Below are 22623 nucleotides of genomic sequence, written 5' to 3'. Positions count from 1 at the left end.
GCAACCAGTCTCTTACTGTTGGTGTTCCATTAAGCTGTGGAGAAGCTGTTGCTTACAAATGACTTTTGGTGCTGTGAGATGCAGGGAGCCCATGGTGCTATTGGGTGATGAGTTTCTCCTCTGAATTCTGGGCGTGGACAGAAAACATGATGACAACACTGAACTATAACTTTTGTGTGCTCTCAGTGCTCTTGGTGTTACTTGAGACATCACAAGAACATGCCTGGAGTTGCAATACTTAATATAACTTATTGTCAGTTAGCCACAAGAAAAACCCCAACCAAACACCAAACTTTCTCCCTTCTCTGCTGCTTTAAATTTCTAAAGACCAATAGGGATCAGCTTGTTCAGGAGTGTACTTCCATCTATTGATTCTCCTGGTACCTGACTTAGGTAGCAAAAATTACATCAGGAATAATTTTGAGCTGAGAAACAATTTGTAGTGTGATGTTGGTAGTAAAGGGGTTTCAGTGCTGTGTGGGTACACTGGAGTGGAAGTGGAGGAAAAGCTGAATGACGTCAGTGAGGACCTGGTGTAGAATAAGTCCAGAATGTATTTAAAATTTTAAAAAGCTATAAATAACTGGCAGAAATTGCCATGGGTTATCAGCCCTGCCAGTGTGCATATTCTCACATGTTTCTGATAGGTAGGTTGTGTATGTACCTGTACATAAAGGGTCATGCTCTCCAAGTACACACTTGACTTAAAAAAAAAAAAATATTGCTGCCCAGCTCCAATTTTCTAAAAGATCTTGTAGATACATATCTGCATTGTAAGACACCTATATACATTTACAAAACTGATATTAGTGACTTTTCATGATCACAAATGTGGCAAAAGCAGAGCACTGGAACAGGCTGCCCAGCGATGTTGTGGAGTCTCCTTCCTTGGAGACATCCAAAACCTGCCAAGATGCATCATCTACTCTAGGTGAACCTGCTTTAGTAGGTGGGGTGGACTAGATGATCTCCAGACATCCCTTCCAACCCCAACTGTACTGAGATTCTGTGAATTTTGGTATTCTGAAGTACAGGCAGGTGTGCTCACAGAAGGATCATGAAAACTCTTTTGATTCAATCAAAGAACTGAGCAGAAACCTAGGCAACATATTTATAGCTTGAATTTTGAGTGCAGGAATTGATGAGATAAGAGAGATTTGTATATTTGCATTGCAGTTATTGAGAAACGACGATACTGAGACTAGCAAATGGCAGCCAGCCAACTAGACTAATATATCTTTGCCTGGATTAGTGTAATGCAAAATGACCAGAGCTTATGGTATGGAAGCATCACTTGCTGTGAATTAAAGAAAAGGCAAAAATATCTATGTCATCAAGTCCATCCTTTCCTTTCACTGGTGACAAAAATACTTCACAAAATGGAAGAAGAAAACAACAACATAAACCAGTACTTGTTGAACTCCTAACTAGAAGTTAACTAGGAAAGAAAATCATTATAACCTTTAAACTCTGCATATTTTTATATGTCACAATGATAATATTATATATTGCATTATCTAGTAACCTGAAAGCTTTTTGTATTCACAATGAGTTAATGCCTATGAAATAATTCTCAGTAAATATTTACTGTGGGTTATGTCTGGAAAAGGTCATGTTGACTCATTTAAGGTCATGCTGTTTATAAAACTATCCTTTTCAGAAAAGGCAATAAAGGATTAGCATCCTGAGCTAAAATGTTCTAAATTTATATATTTTTGTTTTACAGTCAATTCTGCTTTAGGGAGCAGACTTCTATCGACGATTTCCACATACCCTTTTCTCAGCTGACTTTCATCTCTCAGAGCATTAAGCCATTGTCATGCCTGGGGAAAAGCTCTGACAGATGTTAAAAGAGAAATATATAAAGGAAAGCTAATATCTAAAATTTAATTCTATAAATTCTGCATTCAGAGGGTTTGCATCTGCCAAACCAGCTAGAAATTTCATCTATATACTATCCATAATTTTACTGCTGAGCTACCTACTAGATACCAGACTGATTAATGTATTTATAAAGGTTTGTCTGCATCCCTGTTGCCACTGAATAACTGCCAAGTGTTAAAACCGCATGACAGCAGCAAGGAATAATAATTTCTATGAAGAGAACACCAGACCTGCAAAATATGGTTCTCAGCATCACCTAATGAACCAAGACTTTGAATGACTTTTTAGCACCCTCACTTTGTAAAAGACACAAAACAAATTAGAAGAAGTTTCAGGGGTTTATTACTCTTTATCAACACAGGAAGAGAGACCTTGATCTCCTGATTGATTCTTGTACACAGGGCCAGCCTTTGTCACATAGACAAGGGATTTATGAACATGCTTACGTCTTTTGCTGAGTAAGACCTTTGGTATGCTCAGTCGTGGCCATCATGTACTTTTATACTGCTGAAAAAGAGAATGGCTAAACAAAATTTAAAACTTATAGTATTTAGACAAAAAAAAAATTAGAGCTATAATAAATAAAAATGGCAATACAAATCTGAGTTGCAGCTGCAATTGTAACATGCACAGCATATATTTCTGGTCTTATCTGACTCTCGATGTTAAAAAGGAAGGTGCACAGAAAAACAGCATCTGCAGAAGGCAGTTTGTTTGAGTGGATAAATCAAATTCTTCAGATCCATCTCTTCCTACAGAGTACAGAGGGACCCTAGATGATGAGATTTGACCGTATGCCAAACTTTTACTTTGATAAAATGAAGCCAGATGAATCCAATGCCAAATACAGAAGTCTCAGCATAAAAGTTCAGACCAACATGTCATTAAGATCTCCTCACTTTGAAGGTTACAGGATATTCAGTATTTTAGTTATACACTCAGAAGTGTGCAGAATATTTAAGCAAGGTCTTGTGACAGCACACAAGTGGATCTCAATGAAGGATTAATGTAGTGGCTGTGTATTAGAGTAGAAGTAGAAGGAATTGTAATTTTCCTGATATGGTGAACACCAATGCAGAAGATTCTGCTTTGTGAGTTAAGGCCATTAACCTGCTAGGAGAGGACATTTTAGCAGAACTATATCTTTCATGAAAGCCATCTAACACTCAGTAACCTGAGCTGTCGTCCTTCTTGATAGGTACACAGCAGTCATTCTCCCCTGACCAGTCTCCTCCTCTGGATATGTGGGATGGTACCTGTTACAGCTGAAAGGACTTCACACCACAGCTGAAGCTCCAGACTCCATTTCCCAAGCTCTTTGTATTCAGCACTCTCATTTTCTTCCTTCAAGTCAATCTGTGGCAGCTGTACTAAAAACTAAACACTTGATACACTATGACCGAATAAATCCTGCTGGAGTTATCCCTGCAGGGGAAGGTGGCAGTAACAAGCTATGAGTTTTTGCAGCATTAGGGAGTTTGGTAGCATTCACGACTATCAAGCAGCACACTGCCAGCAGTAGTGTGATGGAGAACTCTTCTGTGGGTAGGAATGTATCAAATCGGTACCAATGGATGAGCTGAGCCTAAAGCCACATTACAAATGAATTGAAAATCAGGCTGTAGCAACAACTGAAATGTTCTATGTGGATTTGCAATTGACCCTGTGCTGTACAGAGAATTACAGAGCTCATCTCTTGCTAGTAATCAGGGAAATGGCACTGACTGCTTGACTCTCTTTGAGCACAGGTTGGAAAAAGAAAACAAAGACAAAAACAAAACACCAAGCAAAACAACCAACCTCCCAAAAATCTGCACGGCAAATACTTCACCAAGAAAAAAAGCATTCAGCCACAGAAATTATGTATAAATAACATGAGAAAATTTCAGCGGGTTATCTATTCAGCACTTGTCAATTTAGAGAACACATGAACACAACAGGATAATCAAAGGCCAGAATATCACATTCCACTTGGTTTTGAAAGCTAAATAAATCTGCACTTGAATCTGAGTAAGCAATCTTTCAGGGGATAGCCATAGCCCCTTATGGCTTTGGACAGAGAGGTAGTAAGTATTTTAGAGCACAGAATAGGAAGACTGGTGGTCTGAATTTAGCCTGTTTTGTTTTTTTTTTTCCTGACCATGCCATGGTTCCTGTGACCTTTGAAGAAAGGATGGTGGGTGTTCAGGGCTTTTTTTTCTGCGGAGGCTGAGAGGCAGGGGATGATAGAACAATGAGCAGCAATAAGGCAGATAGCTTGTTTAAGATGAACTCTGGGCCAAACTGAAGTCAGCAGCTTAGATGGGAACAAAACATACCCCACATCTGCTTCTGAATTCTCCGTATCAGAAAAACTGATTTGTAACAGATTTTTTTTTATATAATGGCTCCTTATTTCAAATTTCTAGACCTCTCTAGTAGTCTCAGAACATATTTGAAAAAATAGGGGTTTTGAAAATATTTAAGAGCACTTTGCTGCCTAATTCCCTTTAAAATCACTTGGAGTTACAGAATGAGGAGTTAGGCTTCTGAAGTAGCCCATATCTATAAGTTTATTCATCATGTCTAGACTGTTCTCTTATTACAGATTAGCATGGGGGGTAACAGAAAGTCTTGTTCTCTTCCACTATTTTCCACTAAGTTGCTTCGTGATTTCAAATGAATTGCATAACCACCTCAGTTTCCAACTTCTTGATAAAAACCCTTTAAATTCCTCCCAGCTGTGCTCGTTGTAGATAATGCGAGTAGCAAAATATTGCATTCTGTCTTTAAGACTGGTTCACTTGTGTGCATACAAAGGGTGTATATACACCATATCAATTCAAAATGAAGGCATTTTCACTTTTGTCATACCCAAAAGGCTCAGTCTCTATCCCTCCATGATACTCTCTGACAGAGCATGTAGGACAAAGTTCAGCTGACATCAGTTCTGTCCAGTTCCTCTCAGCTGTACAGCAGTGATGGAGCACATCATAGTCACAGTTTTCTCATGGTCCCACATCAGTCTTCACATTCTGTTGAGCATCAGGAATTTTCTGTGTGACTTTTTAATGTCACCTTTCAGCATCAGTAGCTGTTGAGAAACTATTTCAGCATCAAAAGCTTATGTTATAGACTTCAGTCATTTGCACAGGTGAATCCACTATTTTGCAGCTAAAGCACTGAACAGCATGAATTAATTTGTCTTTCACCATCCAGAAAACTCATCTCCTCCAGTATTTCTTCTCATCTCCCATAGGGCACTTTCAAACATAAGACACTTCAATGATCATTTGACAGTGTGGAAAGAGAGATTTCTTTCTAATAATCCAAGTTCTTCAAAATCCACAATAATTCCTCACTCACTCTGCCTTCTCCTTCAGTGTTTTCCTGGGGTGATTTGATTTTTCTTTCTTCTATGATGGAGAGGGAACTGAAGTATAGTTGGATGTGTTATGACCTGTAGGCACTATGTAATGCTCAACTGATGGAGAATACGTGCATTCTTAGGATAATTTATATGTGGAGCATACTGTTAATTTAACTCCCATTGATGGAAAGTAATATTTCCTTTTCCTTTTTTCCCTTTTTCCTTTTTTCCCTTTTTCCTTTTTTCCCTTTTTCCTTTTTTCCTTTTTTCCTTTTTTCCCTTTTTTCCTTTTCTCCTTCTCTCTCTCTTTTTTCTTTTCCCTCTCCTTTCCTCTCCTTTACTTTCTTCCCCTTCCCTTTCTCCTTCTCCCTAACTTCTCCTTTCCAGAATTTAACAGAAGAGCCACTTAACATGACCTCTCTTCCCCCCTGGCCTATGTATAACTCTGTTCATTTCACATTTCTTCAGGTAGAAATTTGCTTTTGCCGTTCTCCCAAAAGAAGAGACCAGGTATTGACTGGAGAAGATCACTACAAGGGCCAGTTTAGTAGAGTCAAGGGAACTGATGAGACAATGTAATATGTTTCCTGCGCCCTTTTTTGATTTCTGTTGTTCACGTACGGGCTTAAGAGGGAAGATGCATTTTAATTAAAGCATGTGGTTCACATGGCATGTGCACATGGTATGTGCAGAAAGGATCAATAATAGGGAGAAATGTCATCTGTGAAGTTTGAACCTAGTTTCAAACTTTGTCAACATCAAGTCTCTGGATCATTGTGCCTGCGTTTTGCCCTCTCCAGTTTGCACTAGAAAGATGAGCTAGAAGTACATATTTAACAATGATTTATTAAATATTAGATATGTTAACAAGGTGATACGTAAAAGACATTAGCCTTACTGAATGCAAACATTTCTTTTTCACCTATTTAGTATTCTGGCATTTACTTAATGCTATCGTAATAGCAGTGGATAGTGTCAAGAAAGATTTCCTTCCAGATTATTAACTTCAGAATGGGTGCAAAATGTGGTGGACTGTACATAATATATTGATATTTGCTTAAAAAAGCACCCTCATATTTGGCATTCATGTGCAAAGAAGGTAAAAAATACCTGTCCCTTTGAAACTGTCTCCCAGAGCAAAGAAATGTTCAAGCTTATATATAAAATATGACCAGCAGATTGTTATTACTGGCTTTTTGAGACTGAGAATATCAACAATGCTGAGACCAGTATTCATAGAGCAGAATGCCAGAAATCATGTGTTAACCTGAATCAAACATTATAAATTATTGAGAACTGCTGCTTTTGCCATCTTTTCACTTCTTAAAATACTCCTTTTTGCATGGAAAATCTTGAAGATAAGGGTTTCCATTTCTCCCATGGAGTATTTATTCCAAAGAGTATTTATTAAGGGAAGTTCTCTGCACAACCTGTGGAGAAGCCCCAGAAATAAATATCCTTATTTTCAGTGAGTCTTTACATTCTATGTAACAAGTCCTTATGTTTTTGTTACAAGTCTGTAACATTTTTGTTCACACTCTTGAAGACAATTTCAAACAATGCTTTCCTCTTCCGCTCAACACGCAAGTCTGTGTCTGCTCCAGAATTCACTGGAATACGTGGAATACTTAGGATGTACTTTCTTCCCAAAATTCTGTAAGAATGACTTTGCTTTTTATGTTTAAACTATGGGATCTAATAATTATAGCTAGCAATTTCAAAGAAGTCTTGGTGTGGGGTGATTTCCACTCAGTCCTTACCTATGCTCAGAGAGGATCTTTCTCAGGTCATGGCTATGAGACCTACTTTTTCTGAGACCACTTGTACCTTTTTGCAAAGACATATGAGTTTCAGTGAGAGTCTATGAAACAAGAGTAAAGAGACTGGATGTGGAGCTTAAACAGTGGAAGGTTTGATGTTGCAATATGTAGCAGAAAATACATTTTGAAGAGTATGAGTAGGGAACTGTGAAAATAAGAAAGAGATGGTATTGGGCTGAGCCAGATGATGCAGTAATGATGGAAGCAAGGTGTGAACCTGAAGGGTCACCTAAAGTAATGATTCAAGTATTAATTCATACTTCAAAACACAGCTAATTTGTCTTAACCCAGAGTCTGCTGTCTGCTCTGGATCGTGACTTCACATTGAAACAGAAGGGATTCTACCTATAAAGGACTGGAAGGTGACTGGGATCATCGTAAGTCTCTAGCCTGCACAGAGACAGAAAGAAATTTCTAAAACAGACTAAATTACTCAAACAGTTTAAATAGGACAGAAGTTGACACTATTCTTTGCACAGTGACTCACATGAAACAATAAACTTCCAAAAAGTGCATGGCAGATTTATTTGATATAGGATTTCAATTTCTGAATAAAACGAATGTTTATCACTTTTGTTGTAACTGTTCTTCAGTATCATTTGTCACCCTCAGAGGAAAAACATACATTAGGAAGCTGGTGCAAAAATACTGTGATATGACTTCTATGCATGTTTTGCAATACTATTTATTTTATGAAATTTCTTATGTGCTTTCTGCGGAGGTAACACTGCAAGAATATAGCAGAGGCCAAGATCCTGAAGTCTGGATCCCAGGCCTCTGTGATAAGGCTTGGATTCACTGGACCCAGTGGCAGAGGACTGCAAGAATTTGGCTGAGGTGGCTGTTCAATGCACTTTCAAAAGTAATTCAGATCTCGGATGAATCCACAGGTACTTTGTTTGAAAAGGTCATCCTGGCTCTCGGTCATTCCATGTAAGTACCTAAAATTAAGTGAGATGAATCTTGGTGAGAATGAGTCATCATATGATTTAGAATGAAATTAGCATTATTGGCCACTGGAACGAAATATGTCTGAGTATAGTATCACTCACAAAAATAGCCAGGATTTCATCCAGGAGGTCTAGATATGGTGTTCAGTATTGTCTTGCAGTACTTACGCTGATGTTATTTTTGACCATTGTTATACAGTAGATGATCGTAATGCTACTTTGAGCCTAAGAAGTAGATCCCCATAGCTTCAAAATTTACTCCTACTTTGCAATTTCAGATGCTTACTTTGAAAACTCTGTGACACTTCAGGATTTACTATGTAAGAGCTCACAAAAGTGAGATTTGTTCAGGATCTTATTTTCACTTGTCTAACATCAGACAACATGATGTGGTTACCAGTACTTCAGTTTTGCAGAGCTAATGAGCATCCCCAGCTCCTTCTAAAGTCAGCATAACATGTAACTGCTCTCACTTTTGATAGTTGAGTCCTGGCCCAGTGTATTTCAGAGTGAGACATTCAAAAGCCAAAGTACATAAAATTAGAAGCTGTTTTGCAATTTTGATCTCTTCCTCATGTGTAAACCTCATACTGCTATAAGGAAATGAACTGAGGATATAAACTTCTGAAAAGAGAAGTTTGAGCTCTGTTGCACTCCATTTATTTTCCTATTACTCTTTCAGTGATGTTTATTTGACATGTTGTATATTTCCTTGCCTCCTCTTCCTTTTTATTTTAATTGAGACATGGTTATTGGCTGAAAATTCCACTAGCATGACTCATCCCTGTGCTGGAAATGACTGTGAACAGCCATCACATTGTGGGATTTACTCCCCTGCCCCGCTTTATTTTATTATTTTTTTTAAAGTGCTTTAGCATGCCACGAGCTTGTAATAATAAACTAGGAAGGAAGTTGAAGCTAATAATTTGGTCCTGAATGCACAAGGCCTGCCAAATTTCCCTACAGGCATGAAACAGCTGCTCAAGCTGTGACACCAGCAAATTAAATCCTGGAGGTAGCTGACCAGAAGTAATGAAATGTGTATTTACCATACTGATGCTGTCAGTCCTAAGACACACTGCCTTTACAATCTAGTTAAGTGGGGCATGTTTGTCACTTCTAGCAGTGGTTAGAAAAAAATACTCAGGTTTTTCCCTACCCACTTTCTCAAAATCACAAGCCCAGTGCTGGCTAGTAACACTCACCTCATACAATATGAAGAACAGGATGCCCAAAATGGTCTGTTCTTTTAAAACACTGCCAAAATGAAATCCATATCCCAAAGGAGATAAATGATCTCATCTTATGACATATTAATTACCAAGCCTTTTCATTCATCCCTTTTCTGCCACCCCATTCTAGAAGCCAAACCTCAGTGTTGAAATTAAAGGATAACAATTATTTCAGGAGCCAATGGATAATAAATAACATGCCTCCCACAAACCATGTGTCTCGTGCATGCAGCAGTTTAAAAGTCTGGGCACATACAGGTGTCTGGAAGAGGGCCACATAATCACTGCAAAGAATAGGTACCACTCAAGGGAGGGATGCATTATACAGGTGGACACAGGCATGGGATGGATGAACAACACCACTACTAAAGAGGTGTCACTCAAAAAATGCTTGTGTATCATGGCAGCAGTGGTTAAAAAGCATCTGGACACAGGGACACAAATCCCCAGATATTTAGGAGGTAAATGACTCAGAAAAGGTTAATTTCCCCACTTACCTGTTGTCATAGGTAACAATAGCATATGTCTGTGAGGTTTCTATGGATTTAGCTAGCAGAGGTATGTTATGCTAATTGTGTGAGAACTCTTTGAAGAAAGTTAGTGGATCATTTACTGAATGGTACTTGCTGTGAATTCAAGAAAACATTGCGAGGGGAAAAATGAAGGTACAGTTAGTACAAAATGCATGGAAGAATCAAATAACAAAATCACACCCCATATGAACAGTCTCTGAAAGCACCTAATTATATCCTAGGAATGTCTATAGCTCTGCAATTATATGCTTAAGTTCCAGCTGTACTTGATTAACATCACAAATTATTTATAATACCACCAAACACTAGGAACTTGCTTTGAACTGTTCGTTTGGATGTATAAATTGGTTGGGCTCTTTTGTCTGCCTCTTCATAGCAAGGTAGGGACGTTGAGTTGGTACCATGCAATTCAGAAGACGAGGAATTTTGGAGAACACAGTTCTTTCCTCTAGTGGAATACTCAAATGCAAGTCTATGGAAGGTCAAACACCACTGACTTCCGTGGAATTATACATGCTCTTCAAGCTTGATGTGTAGTAATAACCTTGCTGAGTCAGGTCTGTCTTTCCTTTCTTGGTCGTGGAAAAAGAAATACTTTCTGTGATACACTAGCACACATGCCTCCGAAAAACAGTCTATTCATGCCTTCCTTCTCCTGGCTCCCCACATCAGAGAGCTGAAGTAAGAATCATTCCATGTTTCCTTAGTGAGGTGAGAATGGGAAAGATAAGAGGACTCCTACTTTTTTTTACCAGACCTAAACATACTCCTCAGTTAAAGATTTGAATCTACGTGGATTCAAGTGCTGGATCAGGAGAGAAAGCAAAATAAATAAAATTAAAATGTGGTATTTTGCTCTGCTCAGGAGTAAGTTTGCTGAATTCAGTTGAAGCTAAGTAAAACGCATGGAAGCTTTTGCATAATTGTAGTCTTGCATTGTAAACCTTTTGGAGCAATTGCTCTGTCATCTGTAAAAAATTACACAGAATTCCACACCAAAGTATTAATCCATTGCTAACATTGGCTTATATAATTTTAGCAAATTTAAAGTAATTTTTTTAAAGACCAACCCAAGCAAACCTCAAATCAGCAGCTGAAGTTGCATTGCCTCTGTATTTAATCTCAGACTTTAAGCTATCTAGACTGGTTATCCTATTTGTTCTGGATTTATTATACACTTGTTACCTTGTTCTCCTTTTGGGTCAGATGAGTGGGTTTACATTGGTCCTTCTCAAGCCTATAGGTGGTATGACCTTCGGTACACTGAAAAATCTCAAAGCCCGATGATAAAAGCATAAATATATGTAAAGATAAGTACTGTTATGTAACATCTCACAGTTCTAGAACCAATTTTTGCTATGTTTTGTTAGGTTTTGGGGTTTTCTTTTATTTGGTTTGTGTGGGTTTTTTTGTGTTTGGTTTTTTGTTTTTAATTTTTTTTAATGCCAGGAGTTGCTGACACTTTATGCGTGAATTCCACATAACAGGGGTGTCAAACTCATTTTCACTGGGGGCCACATCAGCTTCACAGTTGCCCTCGAAGGGTCGAATGTAATTTTAGGACTGTATAAATGTATCTATTCCTACACTTATAGTTTGACATACCCCCCACATAGGGAGCCTGGCTCCTTCAGCATAAATGCAAAAAATATTATTCTCACATAAGATTTCCCACTAAACAAAACTACAAGAAGACAGGAGGTTGCCAGTTAATCTCTGAAGGAGGTATCTAGCTCTTTGGTACAAGAACAACTTGACTGGAGGTATGCATTGCAAACCAGCCATGGTCGCACACTCTGCCGTCCAAATGGAGCTCTCAGCCTGTGAAACATGAAGGAGAAAAAGATACCATGGAGTTGGGAATTGAAAATATCAAATATTGTAGTTTTTGCTGGGGGTAAAAAAATTCTGAGCAGCAGAGTGGCCTAATAAACAAAAAGGCAACTCTTTATGTAAGCTTGAACTTTTCCTTCTCATTAATTACTATGACTCTGTTTCGAAATTCCTCTAGAGGACAAGTGCTTCTTGCTGACAGCTGGTTTGCAATTAATAAAAAGGAAAGTGTTTTCAGCTGGCAATGACTTAACATGCTCATGATATATGAAAACAAGGTTAAATTGCTCCTTTCTCTCTACTACTAATAAAAGAGATATTGAAAATGAAATGGTGTAGCTTAGGAAGAGACAAGTGCTAGCTAAAGCCATGGACATAGTGCTGAGAGCTGCTTATCACCTGGTACCTGCTGGAACAGACATATTTGGAAAAGCATAGTCAGTGCCAAAATTATTCTTCAGTTGCAGACTTTCAGAGTATATTGCATTGAAGAATATATGATCCTGTTTCTGCAAAATAAAGGAGTCTTGATTTAATAATCTCTTTTTTTGGGATTTAAATGACTTGTGCTTTGTGGCTTTATAGGAAATCCTCTTGCCCCGATACCCTTTTTAATCTCATCCTTCTTTTGCTCTACTCCACCTTCCATCAGGAAATAATAGAATGGCAGAGGCTTTGTTCCTTGGGATGTAAGGGATGGAGTAGCCAGAGCATCAGAAAGCACACGGCAGGAACCAGCCTCCGCCGCAGACAGACTGACTTGATAATTAGATGCCTGTGGACTTTGGCTGACTATGAATTGTATTCTGAAGTAATTGCTACAGTTTGATGTTAACTCTATTGCAGAATATGAAATATAACTATCACAAATACAACATGAGTATCCTATGAGTACCAAGGGAAATAGGTAAAAGTGAAATAATATATTTTACTTCAGCAAATTCTTTATTCTTGTCTTGTAGAATGCAGAACCTTTCCAAGTTACTGTTCGAGAAGACAATTGTATCATTGTCTCCCTGGAAGCATCTGATGTGGTGAGCTCATCCTCTGTATATGTTGTGAAGATAGCTGGAGAATCCAAGAACTACTTTTTCCAGTTCGAAGAATTCAATAGCACTTTACCTGCCCCTGTGGTTTTTAATGCCAAATACCATGGCCTATATTACATAGTAACTCTGTTGGTAGTGAACTCAAATATGGTTTCCAAGTCAGCAAGATCAATCACTGTGTTAACCAGTAAGTAACACCTTATTCTTTTTCTCCTGTTTCTTCTCTTTATGTGTGGGTTGTTGTTTTTTTTAATTTTATTTTCCCCAGAAGTTCCTCTTGTGGAGAAGGTTGTCTGTTTTTCTTTTGTTTTCCATAGGCTCTCCTTCTGTATAGGATGAATCCCTGTCTGAGAACAGTAGGGAAAATGTGTTGAGAAGGCTTGAGTGAAAGGTCTGGGCAAGAAAGAACGGGAGAGCTGTGGGTTTCCCCTGGGTGGCCCTTCCTGAATACTGACTGGGGAGGTTTAACATACTGAAATGTGTCGTGGATGAACCTCCTTTCCAGATGTTCATCCTAAACTCTTTCAACCAGGAGTTCCAAAGATCTAGTAAGAGGCACAAAAAGTGTTGACTGACATTTCAGTGTAAGCACTCCTGTTACATGGTGAGGTATAATCTGTTTTAAATGCTATAACAATGTTCTTTGATTGCTAATATACTGAAGCAGTACAAAACCAGAAAGCAGATAGTAGTCAACAAAACCATATGTTTTTGCCAGCACAGCTGAAGGTTTTTATGGTGGAGACCATATTTGTAGTAGTCTATCTCTTACTACCTCCAGGTGTGTTGAACCTAGGCGAGAGGTGTGATTTTGTTTGCTTTGTCATCATGCAATGCACCAAAGATTTCTGTGTGATTCCTGCAGATTTTGCATCATCTAAACATTCTTCAGCTTTCCCTTGTGTGCTCAAGTTGTGCCCTGATGAGAACAATCATGAGGGGTCCTATGGGAAAAGTCTTTCGTAAGGCATACGTGCCGTAGATATGTGCAAGAACATCTGTGTGTAGTGAACAGTTCAAGGGTTCATAGGCAGCCTGAATTTCCTTTTCTTTGTTTGCTTTAACCTTGCAGACAAAGCAAAAATTGTAACCCAATTTCCTATTTTATGGTTTGCTTGGGGTTTTTGGGGGTTCGTTTGTTTGGGGTTATTTTGTTATGGATTTTTGTTTGTTTGGGTTTTTGTTGTCTGTTTTGTTTTTGTTTTATTTTGTTTTTTAATAAACTGTGGAAGCACCAGCTGTCATGTGCAACTGAACAAATGCTTCACCATGCATTTCCGGTGGATTTTGAATGCAGCGTTTGCAGTCGTGCAGTGCGGCTTAATGCTGTATGATTTCCAAAGCCCACGAGGGTCACTGATAGCAGGAGAAGGTATGATCCAGGGTGGCAGATGGAACACACACTCCTGCGTATGGGATCTCTGAATGAAGAAGGGAGCCAGTGTCACTCAGCCCATTAAAGCCAGCCCCAGACTTTCAATTTCTGGCTTGGGGGCTTCCACAAGGTGTTCCTGAAAGAGAGTGAGGCTGACAGCTCCAAGGGGCATATCCCATGTCACTCTCTGTCCTCCAAGGCTTGACGTTGTCCTTTCCGACTGAAAGGAGCCCACCCCTTTTCACCACCTGTCTGATGCGGGCATGCTGGCAGCATCTCAGGGTTTCCTGCTGTGGCCTCTGCTGCTCACCCAAACCTTGGAAGGACCAGTGATTTTGGCAGTCGGCCAGCGCTGCTTGGGGAGCTCATGTAACACAAAGGGAACAGTGAATTTCACTGGTTTTGTCTCAACAGAAAGACAACCAGATTCATGGAAAAGAAAGGGTGCTCCTGCAGGCAGCGTTGAAGGATGCTGTACTGAGCACTAAAAGTGTGCTGTAAATCATGAGCTTCGCAAGGAAAGGGCTTGGGTCTCCTTCCAAGTATTTTCTGCCAGGCAGACCGATGAGTGCTAGCTCTCCCGCAGCAGCCTCAGCTACTGACATAGCTCATCTTTTGAACACAAGGATGCACAAATGAAAGTAAATTTGGAGTGAGGAGACAGTGTGGTAAACTGGGCTTTTTAAGGTGTATTTCAAGACAGTGCTTTTGAGGAGACATCTTAAAATTCCTGTTGTGACCACTGTTTTCTCATACAAAACTGCATGATGTGACAGTTGGTTTTCCTTTTCTTTTTTTTTTTTTTAATTTTTCCTTTTATTGGTATTGTCCACTGTCTGTTTTATGTAATTTTCTGACTGTTAGCTTGATTTTTTTTTTTGGCAGACAAGAGTTAAGATAGATCAATGTTTTTCTTCATGCCATATGCTCTCTCTGCCTATTTAACATTCTTAGTTTATTTTAACCATGCAAAGACATATAACTATTGAATTTATTCTGTCTATATCTTACATATGAAGAAAATGGCATATTGCAACTAGCTTCTGGGACCAAATTAATTCCTGTTGTAATTTCATTAGTATTAGGAGAGCTTTTCCAGTTGCAGATTGGCCCCATTCGCTAGGCTGCCACAAGATAAACAGCCAGTGATGCCAGTGTGGTTATTCCCAAGGATATACTTCAATATTTCACAATAGTTTTCTGGGATGTCCTGATGCTGGAGATGCAAATTTCACTCAGAGGAGTGTGTATCCAAATCGGGGATGTCAGAATGAGAACAAGGTCCTTCAAAGAGATCGCCTACTTAGAAATTCAGTGAGAGTCATGAAAGACCTCTGCTTTCTGATGGTATATCTTGATAACATTTCCTTTCTCCTATTCACATCCCTCAGCAATGTGCTGCTTCTCAACATATTGACAAGAGACAGGTATGTCTCTTCACAGGTTGAAACTCATCCCATTTTAGTCAGAGAAGACTTTTGCTTTACCCTTCAAAGGTGTCTGTCCAGAAAAAGATTCCTCAAGAGAAAGATCATTTAAAAGCTAACTATATATTTGATGCATTATATGATTCTATGATATATAAGCATATAGAGAATTATGTGTAAATAGAAATACATATAAATATATGTGTCCATAAATATGTACATATAAAATTATAAAATATCTTAACATTATATGAATATACATACATACATGTATGTATGCTACCATTTGAGGTTTCTATTGTTAACTTGGGCCCTCTCTACAAGACTGAACAGTTTATTTTCTACTTGTCTCTGACTGGAATAATTTCAGCACTTGCTCACATTAACCAAAACACCACAAACTATAGAGTTTCCTTATTCTGTAGTTCAGATTGTTTTGATGCAAGGTATAAGCTATTTGTTGCAGTATTTCTTCTCAGAGCCCAAGGGTTTTGTCAGCATGAGCACTGTCCACATCCTCATATTGCTTCCCAAGCAAGGACTTTAGAAGGATGAGATGAATAGGGTGCATTCAGCTCTTAGGTAGGAAACCTGTAAAGTAGAATTTGAGCACAAAACAGCACTTTTTTTTCTGCTGATTCTGTAGCAAAGCTCTGTTCAACAAATTGGGCTCAGTACTTCACTGAAGGAGAAAAACTGAAACTTTGTCCATTTATTATTAAAGATCCCTGTGATGGTTTTCACAAAAATGGGTATATGGCCAGATTTCTACGTGTGCAATTGTGTAGTGCCTGTCAAAATGACCTTCCAGTTTTCAATCTGGAAAAGGTTAGAAATACTTCTGCTATCTAACACAATTATTTCAAACTTGCTTTCTTCTGCTCTTGGAGTTCTGGCTTTTCAATGGGAATGAAGTAACTCCAGAATTTATATAATTAATTTAATGGTCTGCAACATTTGAAAGAAAGTTCTGCCTTATTACTAATTCATCTTAAAGTAGTTTATGGAAGGAATAAAGAGCATGGATATAAAACCAGTGACTGAAATTCTCACTGATCCTCCATTTTGTCAACCTGAAGTATTGTTTTATTCTTCCCAGGGTGACTCATACTCATATAGATATTTTTTTTTTTCAAATTCACTGTCAATTTTTCTTTTTGTTGTGCAAGAAAAAAATGTTTGTACATTTGAAGGAATGAGGAAAGCAGTACATTGCAGAGCTATGGTGTGCTGTAGGAAAAATAGATGCCCGCTGGGAACTGGAGAAATCGGGATCTCAGGATCTCTGAGAGTAATTTAGAGCAGCTCTGCCTGACTTTTATTTTAGCCTAAGATTAGAAGGTTTGAGTGGTAAATGTCTCATTGTTTCTAAAGCTGGTGATTCCTTACATAAATCACTGTAAAATATATTCTCTTTGGGGAGGGTTCTGCCTCTGTGTCTTCTACAAAAAATGTTCTTGAGGGACTCTGAGCTCTTCAGCTCTCAGAAAGTAATTGGCATTAGACCTAGCTAATGCTCAGTTGTCATTGTGCCAGGTGCTGCAGGAAGTGATTCAGCAGGTCAAATCCTTTCCCTGCCTCGTTAAAGGATTGGAGCTGTTGAAGTAGGAGATTCATAGTTGTTTTGTTTTTTGTTTTTTTTTTTTTTTTCCAATGAAATGTAAAATTTAAGGCCTTCATGTTTTTCATTCTTAAAGGATGACTTGGCCCACCTGTAAAAAGGTTGGTTATCCATGGCAGCCCCAATTTTGAAACGTAACTCAGAAGAAATCCAGGTCCATTGGTGCTCAGCTTTTCCCAGCAAACAAATCATATTACCCCTTTTTGAGGTGAAAAAACCCCTCCCTCAGAATCAAAGAAACAAAAAGAACTGCAACCATATGAGTATTTTTTCCTGCCCTAATTTCTGTTTAACCTAAACTATTGGCCTAAATTTGTTCAGGAACAACAGGTACACCTGCAACATTATTTTTTAGCTTGTATCATCTTTTTATTTGTCATTTTATGTGGGCATCTAGAAATTGCAGTATACACCATCATTACACAGATACTACTTTCACTGACATTCCTCTCTCATAAGCAATTACACATGGTATCCTCTTACGTATAATAAAATTGAACATTATATTCCTAAAGTATTAAATAGCAGATGTTTAATCTCAAAAAAAGTTGATTTTTACCAAGCATTAAAATGATCCCTAAAAAATCTAGCAAAATGGAAGCTTTACCCTGGCTATGACTTACTCCCAGTAACTAAATAGAGATATAAATAGTGTCATCCTGGGGAGAAAGTTAAGTATTTCACAGCTTCTTCTTGTGAATAAAGGGGATTACTCATGAGAGTTAGGTCACTGCACTAATGGGGGTTATTTTTTATAAAAGTCACAATGTGAAGGTAAGCCATAATTAATTTGGGTTTGAGAGTGAGAAGCAAGAGACTTGATCTCAGTCCCATTTGAACTATATCTAAGCTACCGTAGTAATCAATCACTAATTGAATCTGTAGTGTGACCCAATCTACAAATATTAAAACCAAATTAATTTGGACATATTATAATATGGTACTTGCTTTCAATATACTTTTTTTTTCCTTTCCCTCCTGAATTGCAATCATTTATGTATATGCACAGATTGAATACATCAATGGAGGATTTAGCATCCAGCATTTTCCAGGACATTTGAGCAAAGGGTTAGCAGCATTTATTGTGCTATCTTGATGTTTGTATAAAACAAGCTATGTGCTAAGTCAAAAATGCTGTAGAGCCTAGGAGAGACACACAACTTACATTTCCCATAAACAGATACAATGGGAAAGCAGTTGCTATAGGAGCAGCAAATTCTGAGACACTAAGAAAAAATGGCAAATTTAGTTCTTGATCCTGCAAGCTTGCATGTTTCTGTTTAATATAATCTGCAAGTCTAAAAATAAAATAAATCGATTGTACATGAAGAAGTGCCTTAAACATGCTATTAGAGGGACAGTAAAATCCTCTAAGTCTCTTCTGTAATATGACTTCATATGTCAATGCAGTGCAGAGCATTTATAAAGCTCTCAAGTTTTCTGAGAGCTTTATTTAGGCTTTATTTAGGCTACTTCTTTAGAACCACTGACATCTGTGAAAAGCTGGATCCTAAAACCTGAAAATCTTAAAATTAAAAAGTCCAGACTGTTTATGCTCTGAATTATAGATAGTGAAGAGTAACGTTTCACATATTCTTTATGTTTAATAACCCTAGAAGCAGTTAGTAAGTGAAAAATAGAACATGGTTTTGATCTGCTGAGTGTCTTTTTAATTTCACAGTGTTCAATTAGCTTTTGATGTGAAGATTTGGTGCTGGAAGAAGTAATATAATGGAAGAATCTTTAAATTGCATTATATCACTCGTGCTACTCTGCTAACATCAGCCACAATCAAGGAGAGTATAGTGAGTGGAAGAGAACAACAAGAAAGAGAGTCTGTGGTGATTACCGCTTAATTCAATTATTGGTTAATTAAATCAAAGCATGGGGAGGAAAAATCATTTGGATTAAAGATGAATATAACTTCTATCCTTTATTTGATTTGTTGTAGGAAGGAATAAATGGGGTAATTTAATCACTGACATAAAGTTTCAGTAATTCTTTCAGAAGTAAGGAGACTTCAGATGTGAATGAGATAGCAGACAAAAGCCCAGGGCACATCCGCTAACATGAAAGATGACTGCATGTAAGAGTTGTGCTATTTAGAGATTGTTATTGACATTTAAACTACTATTGTGTGCTGTGTGAGCTGTGATATGAAGCCTCCAGTCACATGGATAGTCAGATCAACTATCATTTATTTCAGAATAAGTGATGGGAAAAGCCTCAGCAGAAAGAAGAGGGTAGGCTTTGTTTCTCGTGATCTGCTTTTCTCCTGTTTATTTCTAGGCTATCACAAATTGTCAGCAAAATTTTCACAGATCCCATCACTGAAGTGCCTGTTGGTATCTGTGAGACTGGGAGTTTCTGTGTGTAAGTGGTTAGCATACAAATATGCTGAAATCTACCTGAAGCTAATGAAGTGTCTTTGCCATGAGAAATAGTTTAATAATTCCACAACATTGCATTCCCATGTTCTGACAAAGTTAAAAATGACAACACGACTTCTTCTTAAGACTAGGGTAGAGATTCTATTTGCATCAGTGGCTTTTGTTCTTAGTTGCTTTTTCTTCTCCACTTCTCATTACATCTTGAAACTTAGCACTATGGTGAAAATACTATGCCATTAATTGGAATTTGATTTTTATTTTCACTACATTCTTGCTTTTTAATCTTTGATTAACCTATTCCACCTTCTGTGGGATAATTCCACTTTTGAATCTGACACTGCTCTTCCCTTTCATCTACTGTTTCTCTCTCCTGTTGTGACTGTATACTCTTTGGGGAAACATATATTAGTTTTTCTCCAGAGCCTTTGAACTCAAATGTGTCCTCTAAGGCCATGCTAATGAACAGCCTGAATTTTTCAATCTGTTCCCTATAGTGTGCAGGAACTAAATTTACATGATAATACTTACATGGATGTAGGCGTAATTACTGAGGGTGTTGTGCATTAACTACCTGTATTAAAATATTCTAGTATGATAAATTTCAAGTAACATTATAACCTTGTTTTCAACATCTGTTTGGCCATCTTAACCAATGTATAGTTGGTTTGCTATCATTTTTTTCTTTCTGAGGAAAGCATCAAGCAAAAGGGGGATTTTTAGTTTTTGGGATTTTTGTTTGGTTTGGTTTTGTTTTTTTTAGGTGGTTAAAGGAGGCTGCGATTCTCTTATTAGCAACAATCCAGACTCACAGCTCCAGTGAACTGACACATCTGTCCTTAATCTACACTGGCCACAGGCTATTTTTCTTAGTTTTTATAACTCACCTGGCTCAGAGTTCAGACCAATATATTGGCAGTTCTGTGCTTACCTCCCTTCTGTGTACTGTCTTCCCCTGTGCCCTTCAGTAAACCACTTTACTTCTCCATACCTCAGTTCTTCATCTGTAAAATAATGGTAATGGTTCTGCTACATTTTGTAGAAGTTTGGTGTGGGTAAAGATGTGGAAGATGGTAGCCCTTTCAGATATGGTAGGAATGGGGACTGTGTAATACATATCAAAATATAAAATCTTCATTCAGTTAGCTTCTTTTGGTCATTACAGTTACAAGTTCCTCAGCTAATCTTAAAAGTTCAAATTTATGCCAAACTTACGAACAATTTCAAGTGTTTTATTGTTTTTGTCTGAGCACTTCTACATGATTGGCAAGCATTAAAGATGAAAGTCTTTCTGGGGTGATGACTGTGAGTGCTTAAATAAAAACTGCTATTTTTTTAATGGCAAATAAAGAACATGAGTTGATTTGGGGGGAACACACATATATCAGCTTTGACAATGTCACAACCAGCTTTGCCATAGACCTCTGTGAAGTCCCAGATATCACCTGGTAGATTTAAGAGTGTCTGTGCTATACCTAACAAACCATTTGTTTCATTGGTGATGTGTATGTGTCAAGAACTCAGTTGCCTATTAACCTGCACCTTTCTTCCTTTTTCCTTTTATTTGTATATCCTTTAGAACCCCTTCCTGTGAGCAGTGTTTCTATCTATGATTACAAACCATCTCCAGAAACAGGAGTGTTGTTTGAAATTCAGTACCCAGAGAAATACAATGTTTTTACCAGGGTAAATATAAGCTATTGGGAAGGAAAAGATTACCGAACAATGCTGTACAAAGGTAGGAGGAAATTATTCAAAAAAAATTAATGCTAACTCTTCTTTTAAACAGTGGTCTTATGTGTGGTTTTGATCTGTATTGGTTGTAATTATTTGTATTTCTGGTAAGGTGTCTGTTTATATAATAACTTTCATATCATGAAGTAATGGATGGGTCTTTAAATTGAACTTGTGGTTCACTTTGGATTTAAACCTGCTTCCCATCCTAGTTCTAGTGATGCTTCATTTCCTGGGATTTTAGAGGAAGACTGTGTAGTCTGGATTTTTTTAATCAGTTCTGAAATCAGCCTAGGAAGGAGTCCTCATTTTCTGGTGCTTCCAAATATGCACGTACACTAAAATCCAAAAAAACTTTCCACCACTTTTTAATCTTCCCTGCTGCTGTACAATCCAAAACAAAAGGAAAAAGGAAATAAACCCCAAACTCAGTTGGAAGGACAGAGACACATTTTTGCTTTCTAGATACGCTTGTGAAATCCCTGGATGACATTCTATGTCAGTTGAAAACATTAAAAATTTCCCAGTCTCTTCCCTCTGGCCAAGGTTTCTTCTTTGGTAAAGAGCTGACAGGAGAGCTCTGTGATGCCCCAGAGCTGGAAAACCCATTCAATATACCTGATTCCTGCCACAGGATTTAAACCTGGTAGTTCTGTGTCACCCATACAGTGACAGTGCTAATAGTACTATGCTGTGTAGTACTGTATATTACTGAAGCATACAGTATTACCCCTCAACTAGTAAACCCTACTACATATTATAAATGTAGATTTTCTTAAAATAATTTAATCAAGGGCAATCAGTCTAACAATCTAGATAGTCAATCTAAACAATTTAAACAATTAATCTAACCATCTAAACAATCTAATGAGCAAGTTCTGCTTTCTTTTTTATTTGTTTATAACTGATTCCCTCTTTCCCTGCAGTATAGCTTATGTATAGCGTCTGTCTCAGAGAGATAAATGGGACTGTCCTATGGAGAGCACCCTAAGAGGTGAGAAAGGCACCTGCAGACTCTGCAGGCCCTGAAACCCCAATGGTTTAGCGTTACATAGTGGCAGAAAACACCTATCGGCAATCCAGTAGGTGCTGGATTGAATTTTAGGCACTGAACTAAGGCTCCCAAAGTAGAAGTCAGGTGACTGTAAGCTCTCTCTGAAGTCAGCAGAGGGAGATAAGCACTTTCAGAAGGACGTCAGAAAAATTTGTAGTCTCTTTGCTTCCATACAGAGTGGGGCTAGAAATCACATTTTCAGTGCTATGAAGTGCCACAAGTTAGGAAGGGTGATTCTGGTTCATAGCACAAAATATAAGTGACCTCTTTCCAGAGAACAAAAGGGATAACAGCAGTAATTCTTGTCTTCTGTAGCTAATACGTGTTTCCAGGGGCTGCAGTGCTGCAACTGCTGATAAATAAAAAAGTCAACCT

General features: G+C 38.0%; 1 protein-coding gene across 1 annotated transcript in view; it reads left to right on the top strand.

Annotated features, from left to right (window-relative positions):
* PTPRO (protein tyrosine phosphatase receptor type O) overlaps positions 1-22623 on the top strand; it is a gene marked incomplete at its 5' end in the record, with an annotated part of 158747 nt that overhangs the window by 78539 nt on the left and 57585 nt on the right. Inside the window, 2 exons of the mRNA XM_082061281.1 lie at positions 12564-12837; positions 21040-21198. Of these exons, the coding sequence (XP_081917407.1) occupies positions 12564-12837; positions 21040-21198 (433 nt within the window). The remainder of the gene's footprint in view (positions 1-12563; positions 12838-21039; positions 21199-22623) is intronic.

This window comes from Streptopelia decaocto (genome assembly GCF_964273445.1).
Source record: "Streptopelia decaocto genome assembly, chromosome: 1".
Classification (NCBI taxonomy): domain Eukaryota; kingdom Metazoa; phylum Chordata; class Aves; order Columbiformes; family Columbidae; genus Streptopelia; species Streptopelia decaocto.
The sequence above is the reverse complement of the archived record's forward strand: the minus strand, read 5'-3'. Positions and strand labels throughout refer to the sequence as shown.